This window comes from Falco biarmicus, chromosome 7, assembly GCF_023638135.1.
Source record: "Falco biarmicus isolate bFalBia1 chromosome 7, bFalBia1.pri, whole genome shotgun sequence".
Taxonomy (NCBI): domain Eukaryota; kingdom Metazoa; phylum Chordata; class Aves; order Falconiformes; family Falconidae; genus Falco; species Falco biarmicus.
In genome coordinates this window covers 31441924-31462749 of record NC_079294.1, presented here as the reverse complement: position 1 = coordinate 31462749, position 20826 = coordinate 31441924, and the positions used below count along the sequence as shown (strand labels likewise).

General features: G+C 48.6%; 1 protein-coding gene across 1 annotated transcript; it reads right to left on the bottom strand.

The window, feature by feature from the left end:
• Window positions 1-286: 286 nt before the first annotated feature.
• On the bottom strand, window positions 287-14029 carry CHGA (chromogranin A). The gene is made up of 8 exons (XM_056347488.1): window positions 13811-14029; window positions 13252-13298; window positions 8571-8664; window positions 8082-8150; window positions 5844-5942; window positions 3707-4225; window positions 2787-3250; window positions 287-824 (listed from the first exon to the last, which is right to left on the bottom strand). The coding sequence occupies exons 1-8, from the start codon at window positions 13854-13856 to the stop codon at window positions 741-743; spliced, it is 1422 nt and encodes a 473-aa protein (XP_056203463.1). The 5' UTR covers window positions 13857-14029; the 3' UTR covers window positions 287-740.
• Window positions 14030-20826: the final 6797 nt, after the last annotated feature.

Sequence of the window (20826 nt, the reverse complement as noted above, 5' to 3'; positions counted from 1 at the left end):
TGCCCCATGTCTGACACCCAGTGCCAGGGCCGGGCTGTATGGCACAGCTGGGCACCGGAGGCAGGGAGAGCCCCCAGCACCGGGGGCCTCAGGGAGGTGCCCTCGATACGGGCCTTGACAGGCAACAGCGCTGGAGCCTAAGGAGGGAAACGCCATCACCGTAAGTCTGAGGCGAGGGGAGGCCTCCATTTCCCCTCCCCTCCGCCAGGACCATGCAAGCCCTGCAGCGTGCTGAGGACCGAGACTAAAGCTGCCAAAACAAAGGAAGGAACCCACTGCAGTTTTATTTTTCCTTAGATAAATTTTTTTTTTTATATAGAATATATTACAGTCAGAGTTCTCAGCTTTTAATCAAAAGATAACAAGTTATTGCAGTTTTTTACCCAGTGAAACTACCGGTGGAAGGAGAACTTTCTAGAAAGCTGTCTTGTCTTTAAAAAAAAAAGAGGGAAAAAACCCCACCCAGACAGAAAATACACGTGTAGGTTGCACTTCGCAGCCACTGGCGCCCGGCCGGGCAGGTGGGCATCCCTGTGGACAGGGGAGTGTGAGGTGAAGAAGCAGCGATGGACACAACACTATGGCGAGGGAGGCAGGCCTGGGCACTAGCGAGGCCGGTTTCCTAGGCACAATGCTTCTGCTCCGGCTTAATTGCTTTTAAATCAGGAAATGAAAATGCGGTGAGGAGGGAGGAGGGTGGCGGTGGCGACTTTCACCTGTGTGAGGGAGGGCTGGGGCCCTCAGCCTCGCCTCAGCTCGTGCAGCTTGTGGGCGACGCGCTCCAGCTCAGCCTCGATGGCAGCCAGGCTCTCCAGCTCCTGGTCCTGCAATGAAAGCCCATGGCACCCATCAGCAGCTGCAGGACGGCAACCCTCACCCCCTAGAGCTATGGAAAACCTTGCCCAAGGCTGGCTGCCCATGGTAGCACAAGCACAATTAAGACTTGGCTCATCCCTTCAGTCTGCTCCTGCGTTTGCCCCTCTGGACAGGTATCTGTGTGCAACACTAATTAGTCCTGTCCTAATGTTAAATTGCTGCAGCTGGATATGGGGACAAGGCAGGCAGCTACCGTCCTTCCCCAGCCCTGCTGCTGGGCAGGACAGCCCCAGTGGGTCTCTCACTCTGGAGTGTGGGACTGGAGGGAGATGGCTGCTGGGGAGCTGGGGCCGGAGCGGACACTGCCAAACGACACTGGGCACCGTTGTTGAAGCAGCGGTATCAAACTGGGACCAGCACAGGTACCTGCCATACGCGGCAAGTGCAGTGCCCTGCTTGTGGAGGAGATGGTGGCGTCCCATCTCCCCACGCTGTGCTGGGTGTCTGCATGTGCCTCCAGTACAAGAAAATGCTTTTCCATTTAGGAAAATAGGGACTGGGGAAGCCATCAGTTCAAAGGCTCAAGCTGCCCATTGCTTGGCGGCCTTTCTGTAGTGGCTCCTGTATATCTATGCCATTACCTGAAGCCATTTTATTTAGTGCAGGTACTCAAAAATCATAACTGTGTGGCTTTGCCTCAAGCCTGGTCATATGTAACTGGCCCCGTCTTGCTGCCAGCCCCATCCCTGCCTGTCCCTCATAGACATCACCTGAGTCTCACTGCAGATCACGCACCCACCCAGCCAGCAGCAGGCTCTGCAGGAGCAAACTTGGGGCTGTTGGTGCTAAAAGTGCCTCTTCCTGTCAACAGAGCTGAGGTGACGGCCCCTCTCCTGTGTGGAGGGAGCAGAGCCTTGCTGCTGTGTGCAGCAGCCACCAGGCACAGGCCAACACTGAGCCACTGGCCTGTACTGCTTGTGGCTGGTGTGAAAAAAATACCGTAAAAGTCATCTTTCTCATCCCCGAGCTATTTTCCTGAACAGAGAAAAAGGCACCCTGGCCCTCCACAGGGCCCTTGGCTCAGCCCCTGGGAAGGTTCTAGCTACAGCAGGGTGCCAGCACCCAGGGGAGCCAGACTGAGCCCAAGCGGCTGTTCCAGCGTGCTTTGTTTGAAGCAGGTCAGGAAGCAGCAGCTGAGGCTCACCTTGCTTGGAGGAGAGCTTTGCCTGCAACTGGACACCCCAGAAAGCAAGAAAATAGTGCTGTGCTGAGATCCTCCACAGCACCCAAAGAGAGAGAGGTCAGACCCCAAGCACTGCCTCACACAGTACCCGTGCGCCCTGGCTCGCTCCTGCCCAGCCCCACAGGCTGAGCCCCAGTGAGTGCAGGGGACAGCACTTTCAGCTGCTGTCTGTGCCCGTGCTGACCTCACTGGCCAAGCCACAAGGCCACATGGCTTGAAAGTGAGGTCAGGGGACAGAATGGCTGTTGTTCTGGCTCTGTGCCCTCCCTTCCCTAACCCTCTCCAGTGCCCCAGCTCTCACCATGGCTGTGCCCCTGGTTTACCTCTGTAGGCCCGACACTACCCACTCCAGCCCTGAGCCAGGGAAAACATTGCCTTTGACTTGAAGGGCCTTTGGGACTCGAGACCCATCCCCAGGCTCCAGATACAGCTCTGGTCACCACACAGACCAGCACAAAATTCCTATTGCATTTTTAAGACTCTCTGGAGCAGGGCATGTTTTTGCACTAGTCACTAAAACAAAGATAAAACCCAAAGGCACGGCCAGGTGCAAATCTCAATAATACCTAGAGCTGAATGACTAAAAGTTCACCAAGCATCTCCTTAATGTCACAGAGAACCAGTGCTGGCTACATAATGCCAAGGTACCATCCACATCTCCAAGGATAGCTTTGGATTCCCAAATAATAACTGGGTGGGATTTATTCTTAAGCCTATGTACACCAACCTCTGTTCTCCTATTAGCACTGCCTTCCTCGTCCTTCTTTTCTTCAGGCATGGGAGCAAGCGGGAAGCCTCCCTCACTGCTGTCCTCCTTCGAGTGATGCTTCCATGACCTTCTCACATCTTCCTCTGGACTATTGAAGTCATACTTGTGGGACCTAAATGCCATTTTCATGGACCTGTCCGGGTCTTCCCCACTATCGTTTTCCTCCATGCGCTTCTTTGATGTCAGCTGCTTGGCCAGCTCATCCATTTTGTTCCACCTCTTGGAGTCTTCCCACTCCCTGGAGGACTCCTCCTCCATCTCCTCGCTTTTGGCATCCCTGGGCTGGAAGGTGTCCTCCTCCCCCTGCATCCCCTCATCCTCCAGGCGATGCCTTCCTCCTCTCAGTGCCCGGGGCTGCTCTTCCTCCTCCATCTCCTCAGAGCTCTGCCCATCTTTGCCAAATCCCAGAGCACTGTCATTATCTGAAAGAGCATTAAACACAACAGTGAGCACAAGTGTTAACCGGTTATGCTTCACCTTTGTACCGAGCCTTCAGGGACAATGCAAGGTGGCTTTCCTGACTTAGGCCCATTTTCCCAGGATTCTGGAAATACCCATTCCCATGTCACCATGTCGGTAACAGTACTCGAAGGCAGCAGTCAAAAACCACATTGGAAGTTCAAGAAAAAGAAATTAGTTGGCCCCAGGTACAATGAAAATGGAGCAGCAGGCAGCGAACAGCAACCGGGCCTGTGTTACCCACTGTGTGTGGGCCCACGTGGTGGGAGCTTGCAGGGGGGATCTGGGTGGCTGTCAGTGGGCTGTAAACCCAGTAAGCATCTGCCTGAACTTTTAGGCTTTAAAGCCTCTTATTCATCTGTCTCAGTGCTCTCAGCTAAGCCCCAGTAGGTATCAGTGCAGTCGTCTGGGATACGTACTGTCATCTCCCTGCGTCTCCTCAGCCTCCTCGTCCTCCCCAGCCAAATCAAGTGACCTCTCTGCTTCAGTAGGGTCCTCCTCTGCAGCATCATCTCCTCCATCATCCTCCCGCTCCACACGCTCCCCTGCTGCCTCCTTGCTGTGCTCCCTGCCCTGCCTGAATGGCTGCTCTCCCTCATCCTCAAATTCTGAGCTGTCCCTGGGGCCTCTGGGTTGCTCTTCTTCATCCCCTTGCTGCTGCTGCTCATCCTCATTGAAGTCTTTGCTGATGTGGTTGTCCAAAGCTTTGTCTCGCTGTGCATCCTCCGTGTCCCCAATCTCATTGCTCTCTGCTTCCTCTTGATCCTCCTTCTTGCCCTCCTTCTTGCCAGGTTCGGCATCCCGTGGTCTGGGCTCCCTCTCCTCCAGGCTGTTCTTTCCCTCCTCTCTGGAATCTTCATTTCTCTGGGTTTTCTGTGCTGCCAGCTCAGCCAGGGACCCTGTGGGCTGCTCCTCTTCAGGGTGCTCCTCTGCCGCATCTGCAGAGGGAGGAGCAAGAAGCAACACCTCTCCTGAGAGCTCATTTCACAACCAGTGAAGCCCATGTGTTTCTTAGGGAGCTTCAGCCCCATTCAGCAATCTGCTTAACCAGCCCATGGATCCTTTCACAAATCACTTCAACACATGCTTGCGTTCAAGCAAGCTGATGCTCTCACTGGTGCCTGCTCTCCTGGAGAGACTCGCAAGGCTGAAGTTAAACATATGCTGAAGTGCTTTGCTGTGGCACTGTCCTCATCACCGTCTCTTGAGATGCCAGCAACAAACTTGCCCCACATGAAACCAGATTGCATGTAAAACGAAATGATTTCGGAGTGTAATACAGCACTTGCACAGCTCTCCCTGCTCTAAGTGCTGCACTAACATCGCAGCCTTTTTTCTCCCACCAAACTGAAAAGTCAGCCAGCGCTGTTTCCAGGCAAGCTGGAGGGAGGGAGGGCAGGCTCTGCTTCTGCAAAGCAGCTACTCAGCAGGAGCTTAATGTGGACTGGGTATTTGCTCTTGCTTATGTCAGAGACTGGCCATTTTAACATAATGAGCCATAGAAATCACTTTGCAAAATAAAAGATGGGGTGCTAAAGAGCAGTGGGAAAACTAGATGGGTATGGAAAGGTGAGCACAGTGCCAAAAAGGGCTGAGGAGTGTGCTAGGGTGAGGGCATGCAGAAAGCCAGTCATGCAGGGCTGGTGACCACCAGTGGCACTGCACTAGTGTCACTGGGCTGCCTGCCGGCCTGGACAGCCCAACATGGCACACTTCATCCTCATACAGTCTCCACACTGCTGGAGGAAGAGGTTCAGGTCTGCCGTGGCAGGAGGGAGACCCAGTGCCACCCGTCCTCCCCATTGGTTTTTGGCCGCGCTGGCTGCAGCAGCAGCCTCTGGGCATATCACTCCTCATCGCTTTGGGTAGCTTTGGGCTGTTGTTGCAGCATCACTGCACTGCCATAGCTCAGCCACACATCCCAGAGCCTGCTCAATACCCTCTGCAGGGGTGCTGCTGCTGAACAAGAAGTCATCTCACCCCACATTGGCATTGTCTCTTCCTGATGTGAAAGAGAGAAGGGGCCAAATCCTCTTTTTTGCTACACTGCCTGTCTCTAGCCAGGCCACAGAACCAGAGTGACAAGGGGAAATGCCAGCTGAATATGGTCTTTCCAAGATGCAGGGGTGTGTGCACTGTGTGCATTCCAAGTTCAGTTTTCCCTTCAGAGACCCACAACCTAATATCTTGGATGCTCAGAAGCACAGGCAGCAAGAACAGACCCCGATTGCTCTTGCCTGTATCACTGAGTACAGGATTTCCGTGGCTGTGACTCATTTTAAGCATTAGGAGTGAGCAATGATGTCGGCAGCAGGGTGGAAAAGATCAGTATCAGTTTGGTAACTTGACCATCACCAGTTACTATGGCTCAGAAATTACCTGTTGTTTAAGCTGGTAAATAAGAATAAAGCAAACACAGTGTTGCTTGTGTATGTAAGCGGCAGTATCAAAGAAGATGCCTAAATGAGAAGCAGATGGACATATCAAGGCTATTAGAAAGAACATCCTTGTTTACAGCCTGACCTGGATTTCTGGGGAGGGGAGGCTGACACTGACCTCTCTGCTTGTTCTTGTCATTCTGACTTTCAAGGACTTCGGAAAGTTCATCTTCAAAGCCACCATTTTTCTTCTGCTGCTGAGTTCTCTCATTGGCACCTGTGTGAAGTAACAAAAAGTAGGAAAAAAGCAGCCCCTTCTGTCTTTCAGAACATAGAGGTAGGAGAATAGTTTTGTGCCCTTTATAATTATATGTGTATTTTCTACAGTGGACAAATCTGCCAAAGGGCCGCTGAGAGAAGTGAGACTGGAGAATCGTGAATCAACAGCAGTAACAAAGCCATCATCAAAAATATCACCTGCAGGAAAGCAAAAGGTCTCTAAACAAACAGAGAAGCAGGGTTGCTAGGAAAGCTAATATTGATGGAGAGCTAGGGAATAAGAGATGCTGAACTGCACACTGAGGCTAACAAAAGACTTAAGCATTGGAGTACTGAAGGATAAAAATCGCCTCCTGCCAGATGCTGCCCACGTACCTCTGTTGAAGTGAGCACTGAGAGACCCTGTGTCCTCTGGCCTGGTTGTGGAGGCCCCTCTCCCCAGGGCACTGGGAGGAAGAAGCAGCATTTATTTGCACTCTGGGGATGGTCCAGGGCTCCAAGGCCCCACACCTTAGCCTCTGGGATTATGGAGCCAGCTCAACAAAACTAACACCCTGGAGAAAGGTGTCTGAAGGCAGCACAAGCTGAAGTTCAGAGCACAGCTGTCCTGGCAACCAGCACTCCCCCGGCAGCCCCATCCCAGTGGGATCTGCAAGCCAAGCAAACCCTGTCTAACCCAGCTCATGCCCTGCTTCTACACCTTAATGCAAAGGCAATAGCCAACACTGCCAGCCCAGTTCTCTCTAGCCCTACACTGGGCAGAGCTGAATGGTGTGGGCTTTCCAGCCTGAGCAGGACCAGCTGCAGCCAGCACAGAGGAGATCAAGATAAACATCTTTGCTTTTCCCTTGGGCTACACAACTCTCCCAACACCAGTCACTATCATCTGCAGATTAGAGCTCATGTTGTTACCCTGGGACAAAATGGTGTGATGGGCCCAAGCCAAGGAAACCACGGAGCAAGATGCACCTCTGTGAAATGAGTACCTTCATGTGGACCCCATGCTGTACGGCACAGCCTGTCTGACAACTGAGCACTCTCCCTCACAATCCTGGTGTTGTGGGCAGCAGCATCCCAGCACACTGAAGAGGCCCAGGTTTCTTTCTTCTGGATCATCTGAGCATCCACAGAGCCCATCTGAGGCCCCTCCAGCTGGCCACGCTCCAGCCCTACAGCTGGCATTTATAGTGACTGAACTATGGCTTTGGGAGCTTCATGAGGTGCTCTCCCACACTTGACTTCCTGATTTTTTCCTCTCTCTTCTCTCTGTTGCCTCTGTGGCTTCCCTGTGCCGAAAGCAGACTGGTGGCACTGTCTTCCAGCCGTCCCTGGCAGCCATGCCACATAGGAACAGGGCATAGGGACACCCTGGCAAAGGAGGGCTGCCAGCTGGGTTACCCCAGGGAGAAGGAGGAGGGCAGACCAGGAGCTGCTTTCCCTGCAGCCTGGGGAGAGCCCTATTGCAGCCTCAACCAGACCACCAAGGCAGAGGGACCTACACTGGTTTTGAAGTAGCCTTGCCTGGAACTGTAGCTCTGGGCACCTAGGCACCTGAAAATAGCCCTTTTCCCTCTTGCACACCCTTTGCACAGCTCTGTGCTGCTGCTGCTCCTACATCATCCTGCGGTAAGCAGCCTGCACCTCTCCAAACCAAAGAAACTTGCATCTGAGCTAAGGAAACCAACAGAAAAATCCCCATTAACTCAAAGATATTTTCATGGGGTCTTTTAGGTACAAGGTTCACTCGATGCTCAGTAAGACTTCCCATCAGCCACACCAAGGTTTAGTGCTAGACTCCAGCATAGTGAAGATTTCATTCCAGTTTGGGACCTGGTGGTTACTTGTTGAATTAAATTACAGTATTTTCTTTCAGGGTTCTTCACCCACAAAATGCCTATACTCTGCATCACCACCAAGTTACACTGACAGTCATTTAAATCATCACATTTTATTACAAGCAAAAGTCCTGCCTTCACTCACCCAGTGTCTACTGGAAGTCCTGGAACTATATTTCGTAAGGCACATTTATTTGATGTCAGATTAATGTAAAACACAAAAAAAGCCAAACAACGAAACTGTGCAAGGGGCTACAACAGATGAAACCCCCTCTTCCCAAATAACTACAGTGACACTGTACCTTCAGCAGCAATTTCCTGAAGTTCCTTCAATAAATTTTGGTGGCGAAGGATAGAAATGATTCGTTCATCTGCAATAGGGGAGACAATACAGAAGGTGGTCAAAGACAACCTCCCCCTGCCCTCAGGAAATGGAAAAGAACCCCAAATGCCACCTCCCTCTTCCTTTACTCTTTTCTCTCCCTTGGCCTGATTTGCTGCCGCATCTCTTAACTGTGAGATTAGATGACAAGGAGGTTCCTTGAAAACCAGGCAGCTTCATGTCACTCAGCGCTCCCCTGGCCACGGTGCCAGCATGATGGATGGGCCTGGGCTGAGCAGCGGCTCTGTCCCTGCTTCTGGGACTTTGTGAAGCCCAGTGGGGTGACCATGGGGAAGGAGAGTGTGTCAGGGACATTATGTCAGGCACTAAAGCATGTGTCAGTGCAGGACCAGCCCCTGCTTGCCACAGTTGCTCTTGCTGATACCTAGCATTAAATCTAAGCCTGTACCTCCTCTGAGTGTTTCTAGGCACTCCTCGCTGATTGGCAGGGGGTTTGGCTTTGATAAAGTATCAGAAATGACCTCTACAATGCACTTCATCACCTAGAAAGAGATAAAAAAATGAATTAAAACACTGATCTTTTGTCTTTTTTTCCCTAAATCTATTTGTTACCAACGTTAAAATACAGCAGACGATGGCACAGATCTTCTTGCTTCTCTGGTTGAGTCAGAACTGAATGTTCGGTTCTTGTTTTACCTAATGTAGGAACAGAAGGTGCCTCCTGAAACTGAGAAGTGAGCAAATGACACATGGCAATGGAAAGAGCTTCTTCAACATGACACACGCTTCAGCTGCAGATCTCACGACTCCAGCCCATCCCAGAGATTGGGTACATCAGGCGGTTATAGGGGATCTGGTTATATACATAGAAAGCTTCAAATCATCCTCTTTTAAGTCAATATATCTCAGCCTGCATCTCATAAAAGGGCTCAGTGGGAGGCTGTAGAGAGAAAAAAGTAGTCATAGCTCTTCAGTAGGCGACCTTGAAATTTTGCAATCTATTTGAGCCCATAGTTAGACTGCAGCCAGGCATGGAGGGGGAGGTAAGGCAAATTGTACTCTCAAACACAGATGAGAAATACTGCTTTCAAGCCCTAGAGAAGGACAAGACACTCTGGATAAGTGTTTGACCTTGCACTTGAGTGTTCAAGTGATTATAGACTGGAAGAGCTGTACATGGAGGCAGGTCATCTGAAAGCAAGGAAGTTCCCAGACTTTCCTTGGAAGCATTTGCAACTGCCTGGGACAGCTTCCCAGGCAGAGTGAGCTCTGGGCCTGCCCTTTCCAGCAGCCCTTTTCTTTGGTGTGAAATGAGAAACATTATTCATCTAGTTTGTCACCTGTACTGAGATTGCAGGCCCAGCTCCTCACTCATGCAACTGCAGCACCACTGATCCAACAAGGATCACCCAGTGCTGTATGTGTGGTGGGAGAATGAAAGCCAAGGCAAGAAGGCAAGTTGGCACCTCAGGGAGGGGTGAAGGCACCCTCACCGCACTGAGGCACATACCCAGGAGTCCTGCTATGTGGTCATGGTATACCCAAATGGTCACATAGGAGAGAAAGCAGCATTCCCTACAGTCTGGTGCCGGTTAGAAGTGCAGGAATCAAGCTGTTTAGTTCAAAAGGATGATTATAAAGCAGCCTAGAAGGTATGCAGGGCTCACAAGTGCCTGTGGAAAAAGAGAGGCTAAATTGAAAAAAAGAATACAGGTAAGCCTTGGGGGGGGGGGGGGGGCGCAAAAAATTGACTCACGGAACCTCTTTCTGCTGACAATTTTCACAGGCAGCCCTGAGAGCCCTGACCTCCCTCACAAGGTGCTGTTCTCAGGAGAGCAGTGCGCTGCAGCAGAAATTAAACACGTTAGTAGTTCCCAGTCATCTATAATGTTGCTCATTCAAGCAACTGCATATGTATATATCTTGAACAGGTGGAATGGGCAAATTTTTGCTATGTGTGAGTAGAGAATTCTGCTTTTGCAGATCACAGCCATAAAATGCTGAACTTTTATAACTACTTACACATTCTGAGGATTAAACTGAGTGCTGGATTTAAAATTACAGGAAAGATCTAACAAAAAGAGAGCAGGGAAATTTCCCTGGTACATTCTCCTGTACCACAAGCAATCAATTAATATTGATTTTAGATGACTTTGAGTCAGTTCATTCTACTATTAAATAGAACAAACCCCAGATTCTGATACTTTCCTCCCACATTTCCCAAACTCTGGAGCCACTTATTGCAGCAGTATTTGATGCAGCTTCACAAGGACTCTCTCAGAATGAGAAGAATCTTGTCCAATGAAATACTCTATACAAGCTTTTTGAAGACTTCTAATCTGATTTAAAGCCTTTGAACACAAAGAAAACACATTGGTCACGACAAAAACCAGTCAGATCTGTGTAGGAACTTTGCAACATAAAGAAATGAAGGGTGCAGTCATTCCACAACACTCCACTTTTTGTAAGAGCAAGTCTTGCAGAGTGAAGCTTCACAAGGTCATGAAATAACAGCGTACATCAGGAAATGGAGGCGATCCTTTCCAAATGAATGTAATTAATCCAGTGCAGAAACTCAGACTGGAATTTTGCCATAGCTATCCTCTAACTGTGAGCATGTAACTAAATCCTTAAGAGCTGCTCATGCTGTACTTACACAGAAATCTCTAAAGGATCACGTCCTCACAAGGGTAGTGTCCTGGTTTCAGCTGGGATAGAGTTAATTTTCTTCTTAGTAGCTGGTGCAGTGCTGTGTTTTGGATTTGATGTGAGAACAATGTTGATAACACACTGATGGTTTTAGCTCTTGCTAGGTAATGTTTATACTAAGCCAAGGACTTTTCAGTCTCTCAGGCCCTGCCAGCCAGAGGGTTGGAGGGGCATGGGAAACTGGGAGGGGACAGAGCCAGGACTTTAGCCAAAGGGATATTCTATACCATATGATGTCGTGCTGAGTATATATAAGCTGGGGAGGGGAAAGTGTGTGTGTGTGGGGGGGGGGGGGGCACATTTGACATTATGGCGTTCGTCTTCCCAAGTAACTGTTACACATGACGGAGCCCTGCTTCCCTGGAGATGGCTGAACAGCTGCCTGCCCATGGGAAGTGGTAAATTAATGCTTTGTTTTGCTTTGCTTGTGTGCACGGCTTTTGCTTTACCTGTTAAACTGTCTTTACCTCAACCCATGAATTTCCTCACTTTCACTCTTCTGATCCTTTCCGCCATCCCACTGCGGGGAAAGTGAAAGAGTGGCTGCACGTTGCTTAGTCACTGACAGGGTTAAACCACGAGAGTTAGACATTATCACGTTTGAGCTCAGCTATGCTCAGACCCTTCTGAAATGTATGGGTGCAAGTGGGAAATAGTGTCCTTTGAGAAAAAGAGTGGGCAAACACCAGCAATACTGTAAATGTTTTGGCCATGTTCAGCTCCCTGTGGAAAGCTCTTGGTGTAAGAAAAGTCTGATGAGCTGCCCAGGAAAGGCCTGCAGGTTCTGACTACAGGACACAGCCCTGAACCACCCACAGATTCTGGTGGCATAAAGCATGGTGTGTAGGAAGAGCTGCAGTGCTCACCACTGTACCCATGTGATGCTGTTCCTGCCCTGATCTGTCCCGTGAGACCAGGACATCCTTCATTGAAATGCTGTGTCTCAGGGAGAGGATGGTGAAGGCAGAAAAGCTCTAATGGCTCTGTCCAATTGCAGCAAATTCAAATGACAGGTGTGGACTGATTTTGCTCTTAGCTAGAGCGAGTGTCAGTAGCACCCAGGGAGGGGACAGGCTTGGGAAAGAATCCTTCCTTGTTGGAAGCATTTCCATGGAGTTGCACCAGCTACCACAAAAGTGCCAGGTTTTACACACAGAACATATTGGGGAAAAGCTCCCACAAGGTAAAATGTGGAATTAATAAATTGTCCCACCAGACGCCCAGTAAGCATCCCACTCTGGCATGGCCAGTTCAAGGGGCAAGTGCCTGTCCTGAGTCCCCTTTCTCAATTAGCAGCACACAGCCTGAAGCAGCATTCAGTGGCTCACAGCTCATGGCTCAGCCCAAGCAGGGGCTAAGCAGGCTAAAAGTCTTAACAAAGCTACAGCTCCCCAGGCCCAGCCACAACAGGAGGCAGGAAGGCGTTGTGCAGGGCACTTGCCCGGCAGGTAATGAGCAGAGACACTGCACAACGCAGCCTGTGGCCGAGACTGACATTAACGTGCCCTCCCCTACTGCTGACTGGGGAAAAACATTATGTGGCTAGAAGATTTTAGGAAACAAAGCAGATAAAGGACTAGGGGGGAAAGGGCTGGAGTTTCCTTTCTGGCCATTAATTTCTGTAGAAGTCTTAATTTGGGCAGCTAAGAGACCAGCTCATCTAAAAGACTATAGGTACCATAATATCCAGGAGGGAGGGGTGTGTGTATCTGTCACAGGTCAACACAGGCCAACACACCTATCCAAGCACATTTAGGTGCCAAAAGCCCATTGGGAGTGCACACAGAGAGGCATGACACAGAGGTATGCACACAAGCCTATCAAAGAAGGCTGGAGAGGTCAGCCAAGTCCTGCGCTGCTTGTAGCCACCCAGACAGGCTGAGCAGTAGCTGAGGATGGATTAGCAATCTGAGAGTAGCCTGTTGCTTATTTTTCAGGAACATGTAAGTTTAAGTAACACACCACACACATAGATATACAGATGTATACACTCCCCCCCCCCCCCCCCCCCCAACCACACACAGTTCCAGCAATACCCATTCCTGAATCACATCTCCCCCCACTCTCCCCTGAGTCACCTCCCATTGGGAGCTTTGAAAAGCTGAAAGTAGGAGGACGAGGGAGAGTTATACCCAGCCTCCATTGCCAGCCTCAGCATTCTCTAGACAAGCTTGTTTGATCCCTCTGGTAATCCTGAGGGACTTTCCTCCTGCACAGGTGCCCAGAAGTGGGTTCACAAAGGGTAAATCCTGGTAGGAAGGGAGTGGGGATGTATCCTGCTGTGAGGCGTCTCATGCAAATCCCTGGCACTTCCTACAGGTTATTTTAGCAGGAGCAGCCAAAACCTAACCAGCTAGGTGGCTGCTAAACATCACATCCTTCACCTTCACTCACCCCCTCCACTGCAGGCCCATCCTTACCTTAGTGTCTCCTTTATTCATGTCGTTTGTCACGGGAAGGGAGACGGCTGTAAGGGGAAGGGAAGGGGAGGGGGGGGAAAGAAAGGTTTTAATTCACCTCCTCTGGGAGACAAGCAGAGAAATCCTATCCTGCTAAAAATGGGAGTGGAGAAGAGGGGTATCTCTCTCTGGTAGAAGTGGTTCCTGCTTGCAGCAGCTGGAGGAGGGCATTATGCCTTCCCCAAGGAAAAGGGGAAGGAAAAGGGGAAGGAAAAGGGGAAGGGGAAGGGGAAGGGGAAGGGGAAGGGGAAGGGGACGGGGAAGGGGACGGGGAAGGGGACGGGGAAGGGGACGGGAAGGGTCTCCAGGCTGGCAGTGCCCGGTGGCCCGGGTCGGGCCCGGCGCAGCCCGCGGGCGGTGACCTTGCGGCGGCCGCTGCCCGCGGTGCTGGCGGGGGTCGGGGCGGTCTCTGTCCGCGGTGCTGAAGGGGCCGCGGCGGGACCGGAGCTGGGGGCAGCGCCGCCCGTGGGCGGAGGGTCCCGGGCGGAGGGGCCACGGACCCCGGCCCGGCACCACTTACCCGGCACGGCCAGGAGCAGGACGGCCAGCAGTCCTGGGCGGCTCATGCTGCTGGCGGGATGGAGGGAGGGAGAAGGGGGCAGAGGGTGAGTGTGTCCCTGGTGTGAGGGCTTCAGGTGAGGTCCCGGGGGGAGACCAGCACCGTGCGTGCGTGTCTGCGCCAGTGCCCTGGCTGAAGATCTCAGACGGGGCACTGCAGCAACCGGCTCGTTTATATATCTCAGCCCCTCGGAAATGGCGTCAGGAGGAAGCCACCTCCTCCTCTCTCCCCCCTCTCCTCGCACACAGCCTTCCCATCAGCCTCCACCACTCGCCGGGCGCTGGAGGAGCGGCCAGGATGCTCCCGACCCGCCCGGGTCCCGCACAAAGGGTTCCAGCAACAAGGTGTCAGTCTTCTGTTGCTCCACCGTCCCACACCCAGCAGGTGCAGGAGGCTTGTGAGCTATGTTTCCAGGGTATCACTTTTCCAGTGCCTCAGCCAACATCAGCAATCCACAAGCACTGTGCCCTCTCTGTACCTACCAGTAGTCAACAGTGAGAAGTAACCTCAAGCATCCCAGCCAGCGTAGCCACCTGGAGATGGATTTTTCCTCTGGGGTTGCCCTTATCTTTCACTGACCACAGAAGTTTTTAGATGCCTGTTAAACACCTCCACAGAGGATAGAAGTGCTTGTAAGACTGGTCAAGAGCCAGAGAACTGGTCACCATGATATGGGTTTGCTGACAGAAATTATAAGTCCCAGCTATTTTATGAGAGATTTTTAAGTAGTAGGATATCATTTCAGATAAACAGCAAAGGCTGGTGGGTCTGTTGCTCAGCTTTTGTGACTCTGCAAGAAAATTTTAATAGGTTGTTATCCTTTGTTCTGTGGTTAGTAACAACCTAGAACATCACGCTACGTGCTCACAGCTAAGCACTCTGAAGCTGAAGTAACCAAGATCTCCTGGCCACTAGTTTCCATTGACAAGGGAGAGAAAGGAACAAATTGTACCATGCCCTTAGTCACAAGCATTTCCATGCTCTTGGCAAAATGGCTGTCTATTCTTTGGATGGAGTGTCTGTCAAGACAGCCAAATGGATTCTCTTTTGCAAGTGACTCCAATGCTTCTTTAGGAATAGCACCTCTGCTATTCCATGCTATCCCGCAAGCAGTTTCAGAGGTCACAAAAGCCAGGGACTTATACTAGAAAACCAAATTCAGAAAAATGCATTGTCCTTCTTCCCCACCCTACCTTACTCCACTCACTGGGGAGTCCTGCACTGCACCCAAGGAGCTAGAGAGAACATATTTGTTCTGTGATGAAAACTTTTCTATGAAACCAGGCAGTACCGACTGCACTATAGTTTTACACCTTGTCTTTCCATACACACGTGGAAATGTGCTCCCAAATGTAGTTGTCCTATCATGTCTATCTGATTCAAATACATGCTTCAAAAGGCACGTTTGGATTGTAAAAGCCCACTTATGCAAAATCAAAGCTCCCCTTCTCTGTTGCATTTTCTATTTAATAGCAGAGAAAAGCTGGAAATAAATTGATCCTCTGAAGAGTGCTCTGTGGATGACATTGATTGATGGTTACATGTTTATAAGACTATGAAATGAACACTCATGACAGTTCTTGTTGCACAGGGACCTTCCATCCTCCAGGAACAATATATATCCTTCCTCTTTGATTGTTGAGTTGGGGGTTTTGTGTGTGTGTGTTCTTGAATTATTTATTGGGGAAAGAGAGAAAGGGGTGATATACAATGGCCTTTTACTCCTTCAGGATTCACCAGACCATTTTAGTCTGAAATACTGAACATTACTAAGCTTATTAATTCCTACATATTCCTAAGAGGTAAACAGATTGATCTGCTTATCAGGCTATGTTTAGCTAGTCAATATTTACTTATCCTTACATACAAATGTTGATCTTATTAGGGCAATAAATTATCTCAGTTCTAATCCAGTTCCTTACATGAAGCCCTTTTCTTCCCTGGGACTGATTTTTGAGAAATGTAACAGGATGTGTAGTACCCTTAACTATATTTTTTTTTCTCTCTTTCTCAGGCTGTGGTCTTGCATCCATTAAATTCATTGCAAAGGAGAAACTGACTCTTTTACAGGTATGGCATACATTCTCCAACTATAGTAGCATATGATGGATGATGAATTTTTCTATTTCTTGCCCCAGGAAAATGGACATGAAACTGTTAATCCAGCAATCAGTAATTCTGCTATTGTAATTTGTCTCATTAGGCACAGCTTTATTAGGAACTGTCAAAGTAAAGCACCTCAGGGAAAGATTTATGTCAAAAAGCAAAAGTGATCAAATAAAAAAGTGGAAGGTATGCTGCCACTCAGAGGAAGGCAATGCCAGACCTAGACTTCAAGGGAAGACCAGGTTTGTGAGCCTCTGAAATACTTTACATTTTAGTATATGGGGGAGTAGGTCTTTAGTGGGTGGCAAAGTAACAAAGATGGACATTTCTGACCAGTTCCAGTCCTATAAAAAAGCCATTTATGGCTGTAGAGAGAAATTTCCTTATAACTTCCCGATTTCTAGTGTGTGAAGTGTGGTGAGAATGTGGAGAGCCATATACCTTTACCTGCTTGCGGTCACTAACATAATATGTGCAATGGACAGCGACACATGCCTTCCTAGCCTGAAAAGTGATTTGAGAAGATGGCAATGTCTGGATGTATGGAAGCAGACACCCAGCACTGTTGCATTAACCGTGCTCTGAGCTGAGCAAACAAGAAGGCCAGCCTGAAAGCCACATTGATATATGAACATCTTCCTATGCATAAGCTCATTTGTTCAAGCAATCATGTGGCTCAAGTGCTATTCTGAATCAACGCATAAAAGTAATTTTTTAAATTTTATTTCAGACTTCAGGAAATTAAACAAAAGGATCTAAGGTTATGGCTCTGAGCTACTCTGAGAGCTGTGTCCTCTAATTTCTTGACTGAAACTGGGCTGACAATTGACTCCTCTCCTGTGGTTGGAAACACTGACTGCATTTCAGACTGCTGTGATTTTACAGATCTGGGGACTGAGACGCAGAAAGAGGAAAGGTGTCATTTTCATGAAGGTATTAAAAAGACCTGAAGCCAAGGCACAGCTATTACCCAGACCCTAATCAAAAATACCAATAAGCAAAAAATAGGCAACAATTACCTTCTTGCATATTAAATCAATTGATAACTCTTTGACTGAAAAACCTGAATGTAAGCTCACAGCCAAATTAGCAGCAAAGTCTATTAAAACTCCCACATCACACCTTTTCTTCTTTCCCACGTGTTAGTCAACTGCACTCGCCTCTCTGTTCCCTCATACAAGCCTCGCTTCTCTGCCTGTAAATAGAAATGAGCTTCAAAGCTCCAATTGCAGTTATGAATATCCATCTATGCTGTTAAAAGGCAGTCCTCTCTCTTCTTTTTCAGGTCAGATGCAAAAAGATGATGAGTTGCTTTGATTTTCTTAGTCTAGACTGTGCTTGCACCAACCTGAAATTGATTGGTTTTCTTGTTCAAAGATGTATTTACACCCCATAAAAAAGCTCAACATTGTGCCCAATTCTGACAGGAGCTACTGCTCTGCCTATCCACGTTCATCCTTGCCTGACATGCACAGCTCTTACTGGGGCAGATGGAGTATGTTCTCTGTTGGGAGAAGAGAATTCTCTGTAGCAATCACAGAATACCATCTGGGCACACTTACAAATACCTTAGATCTCAGTGTAATTTTTCTAAACGTTATTCAAACACCAATCTGGAAAATGTCATACCCTGCAATACATTGGTCAGTTTACCTCGCACTTACAGAAAACCCTCGCTGATTCCCATGAGCACCACTGAATCAGCAATAAAAGATGTAGAGGTGGAGGCTCTTCCCAGGCATAGTGACCTCAAGCAGCCTCCTCAGGAAATTACTGATTTCTCCCTTGGATATGGCTTTATTTGACTTTTGACAACAAAGTCTGTGTCATGCTAATGTACATATTTAATAAGACAAAACAATTCTCTGAGTCCTAGTATGGTCTAAAACAAATTCATGAGAACATCATTGATATTGTTTGTTTACCTTCAAACTTAGAGACAGATAGTCCTATTATTGTCCTGCAGGCACTAACAGGGTTCATGAGTTAAAAAAAAAAAAAAAAAGAAAAAAAAGATATAACAAGAGTGACTCAGGTCTTTGGACTAGCACTCCTCTTCTGGAGTTCTGTAAGCTCACCAGACTACCTGCAGCTCATAGCTAAGACAGCGACCCTCAGTCAGCATCACCTCAGGTTCCGTACATTAAATTACTGTCTAGTGTATTTTGTATCTTATTCCTCATATTCTGTCTTTAAACACCCGCTCCTTCATTCCTGAAGTGTCCCAGACTGTCCAGGCCAGTTGCTCAATGAATACTAAATGAGGCACAGGGGTACATGGCTCTCCTAGGATGCCCATATGGCCAGAGTTCATATACTGATCAAATGCTGTGAGCGTGGTAGGGGTCTTTTTTGAAATGTTAGATGCACTTGTGCTAACCTTCCCAGTTCATGGAGGTGAAGTGACAAAAACCCTAATTAAAAACAACTACAATTAAAAAGACATTTTTTTTCTAATGGCAAGGTTTAGGCTTGTAAATATATATAAGCACTTTCTATACTAGATGCTTTCCTTGATGTTCTTAGCTCACATTGGAAATAATGCACTTGAAGAGGTGAAAAGAAGACTGAACACAGCCTGCTTCCCTACCACTGTTGTGGAAGGATGGAGGAAAGGGGTGAGAATCTGAGCATCTGCTATCTACAGCCCTCTGTCCCCAAAAATACCAGCCACAAAAGCCGGACTTAAGGACTTCCAGGGCACTGATGTCCCCCAAGAATATTATTCTCCAAACAGTGGCAATAACACATCACTGGACACGGCAATTGCCATTCTGTGTTGGAGCAGGGAACTAGGATCCAGTCTGAGACCCTGGGGCCTCCCCCAGAGGCATAGACAGGGGCTGCGGACAGGGCCTCTCCCTGCCTTTGTGCCAGCCTAAATCCCATCTTCCAAACCTCCCAAAAACCAGGCATCAACCTTGATGTTTAACAGTGCTCCACAATGTTTTAGAGCTAATTAGAAGCAGCTGGTTTGTCTCTCTGAACAGTCTCTCCTCAAACTTGGTACCTTCTCAGCCTGAGGATTTGTGGCATTAAGCAACACAGCTAGCCTTAAACAGTACAAAAGTATTTCATCTCTTGTTTTTAAATTGCCTCTTATCCTGACATTAAAAGCTAGCAAAACCAAAAGTCCTTCTCTCTTCCCTAGTCCAGTAAGGCTTCCATGGATATTTACATTTCTCCCCTCCTCATCTCTTTTCCAAGTGAAACAATCCCAATCATCTGGCTCCCACGTGGCTCCTTTAAACCTGGCTGCTAGCCAGTGAGTCCTGCAGCCTAATTGCCTATAGCATATAATTACCTATAGTGTAGTACAAAGAGATCCAGGTGTATCCTGTTCTCACTAGAAGTTTTTTATTTTTCACTTAGTGTCCCAGGAACTTTCTAGGGATACCTGAAATAGGTGGTTTGCATTTTAGTAATGACAGTACAGAGATGTCTCAGTATTCTTCAAGATCTATTTATTCCCTCATATAAAAGACATTGTGGAGAGGATAGGGAGGATGTCTGGAGGTCTTAGACATACTCCAGCAGCAAGTCAGTAGTAGGATGTGGTCCAGCAGTAAGTAGAGAGGGGTCTCGGCCTGTATTAAGCAATCTGACTCAGCCTAGATGAGGCAAGGAAAAAGACTGCCACTGTGGCTTCATTTGTCTCAGCTGGCACCTTGGTCCCTTCCCTCCACCCATTCACCCTGGTTTGGGTCAGGCTAACGTCCACACAGCTCAATCAGAGCTGCAGGCATCCTTTGCAGTGCAGATGGCTCTTACCTCAGATGTTCTGTTGATAAGGCAGTTTTCGAACTCCAAATTGCATGTTAATGCCAGTTAATGAATTTTCTCTTTACAGGCAAAACAAACCTTTTCCTTCTGTACAAAGCAGAGAACAGGAGGAGGTAACCTTTCGCGTATTAAATTGCCTGGGAGCATCAGCACAGAGCAGCTTGAGGAACAGCCACAGAATCTTAAGTTACTGTTTCTGGGCTTTTCCTCACCCCGCAGGAGCTCAGGTTTCTTTCCTGACCAATGCTTTTTCTTCCCAGGAGACAAGGGGCTGCAGTGCCTGTCCTTGGGGAGCCCCAGTTACCTCCCTCTAAACAAGGAACGGCAGCACAAGGCACCTTCAAATGCAACAGAGCCTTTGCTGAGCCCACTTCATCCACATGCTCTGCAGACAAAATGGTCCAGACAGATTCCTCTGCATAGCAGGATGAGCCCAAAGAAAAGCTGGAGGGTCCCGAGAGAGCTCTCTGCCCTCTGGTTTGCTCTGTGTGGAGGGAAGGGTTTGGGCTTCTACCACTGACCTTGCAGAGATCTCCTCTCCATTTGTACTCACCTGAGTTCAGACTCAGTCTCTGCTACTTAACTGCTTGTGGGCATGTTTCAGGACAAACCATCCTTTCTACTTTGCTGGGAATTACAAAAAAAAAAAAAAAAGGGGGGGGGAGGGGGGGAAGAAAAGCCCAACCATGCTTTTCTCTCTTAGGTTTTTTTACTGAAGCAATGTCTTCTAGCTGTCAGCAGCTTTTTGTGTTATGGAGGCAGCTAGGTAACCACAAACACTGTGACATCCTTGTATGTGTTTTGTGCCATGTAAGAGGCGATCGCTGCCATGTGTAACCCCAGGGGAGCAAAAATGGAAGGGTTTCCCCCAGGCAGAGAAGATAAATGACTACTACACACACTTTGTATTTAGAGCTGCAGTGAGCACGTGACTTTCTGTACTGAGGAGAACATTGCAGCTGTTTGGCTTGACGTAGATTCACATAGTGAGAAACTGGAAATGTAAGGAGCAAATCTGTTATTTGTATTTCTGAACAAACTGATTATTAAAAGCATGAACCCAATGTACTCAGATCAATAGAAAGACT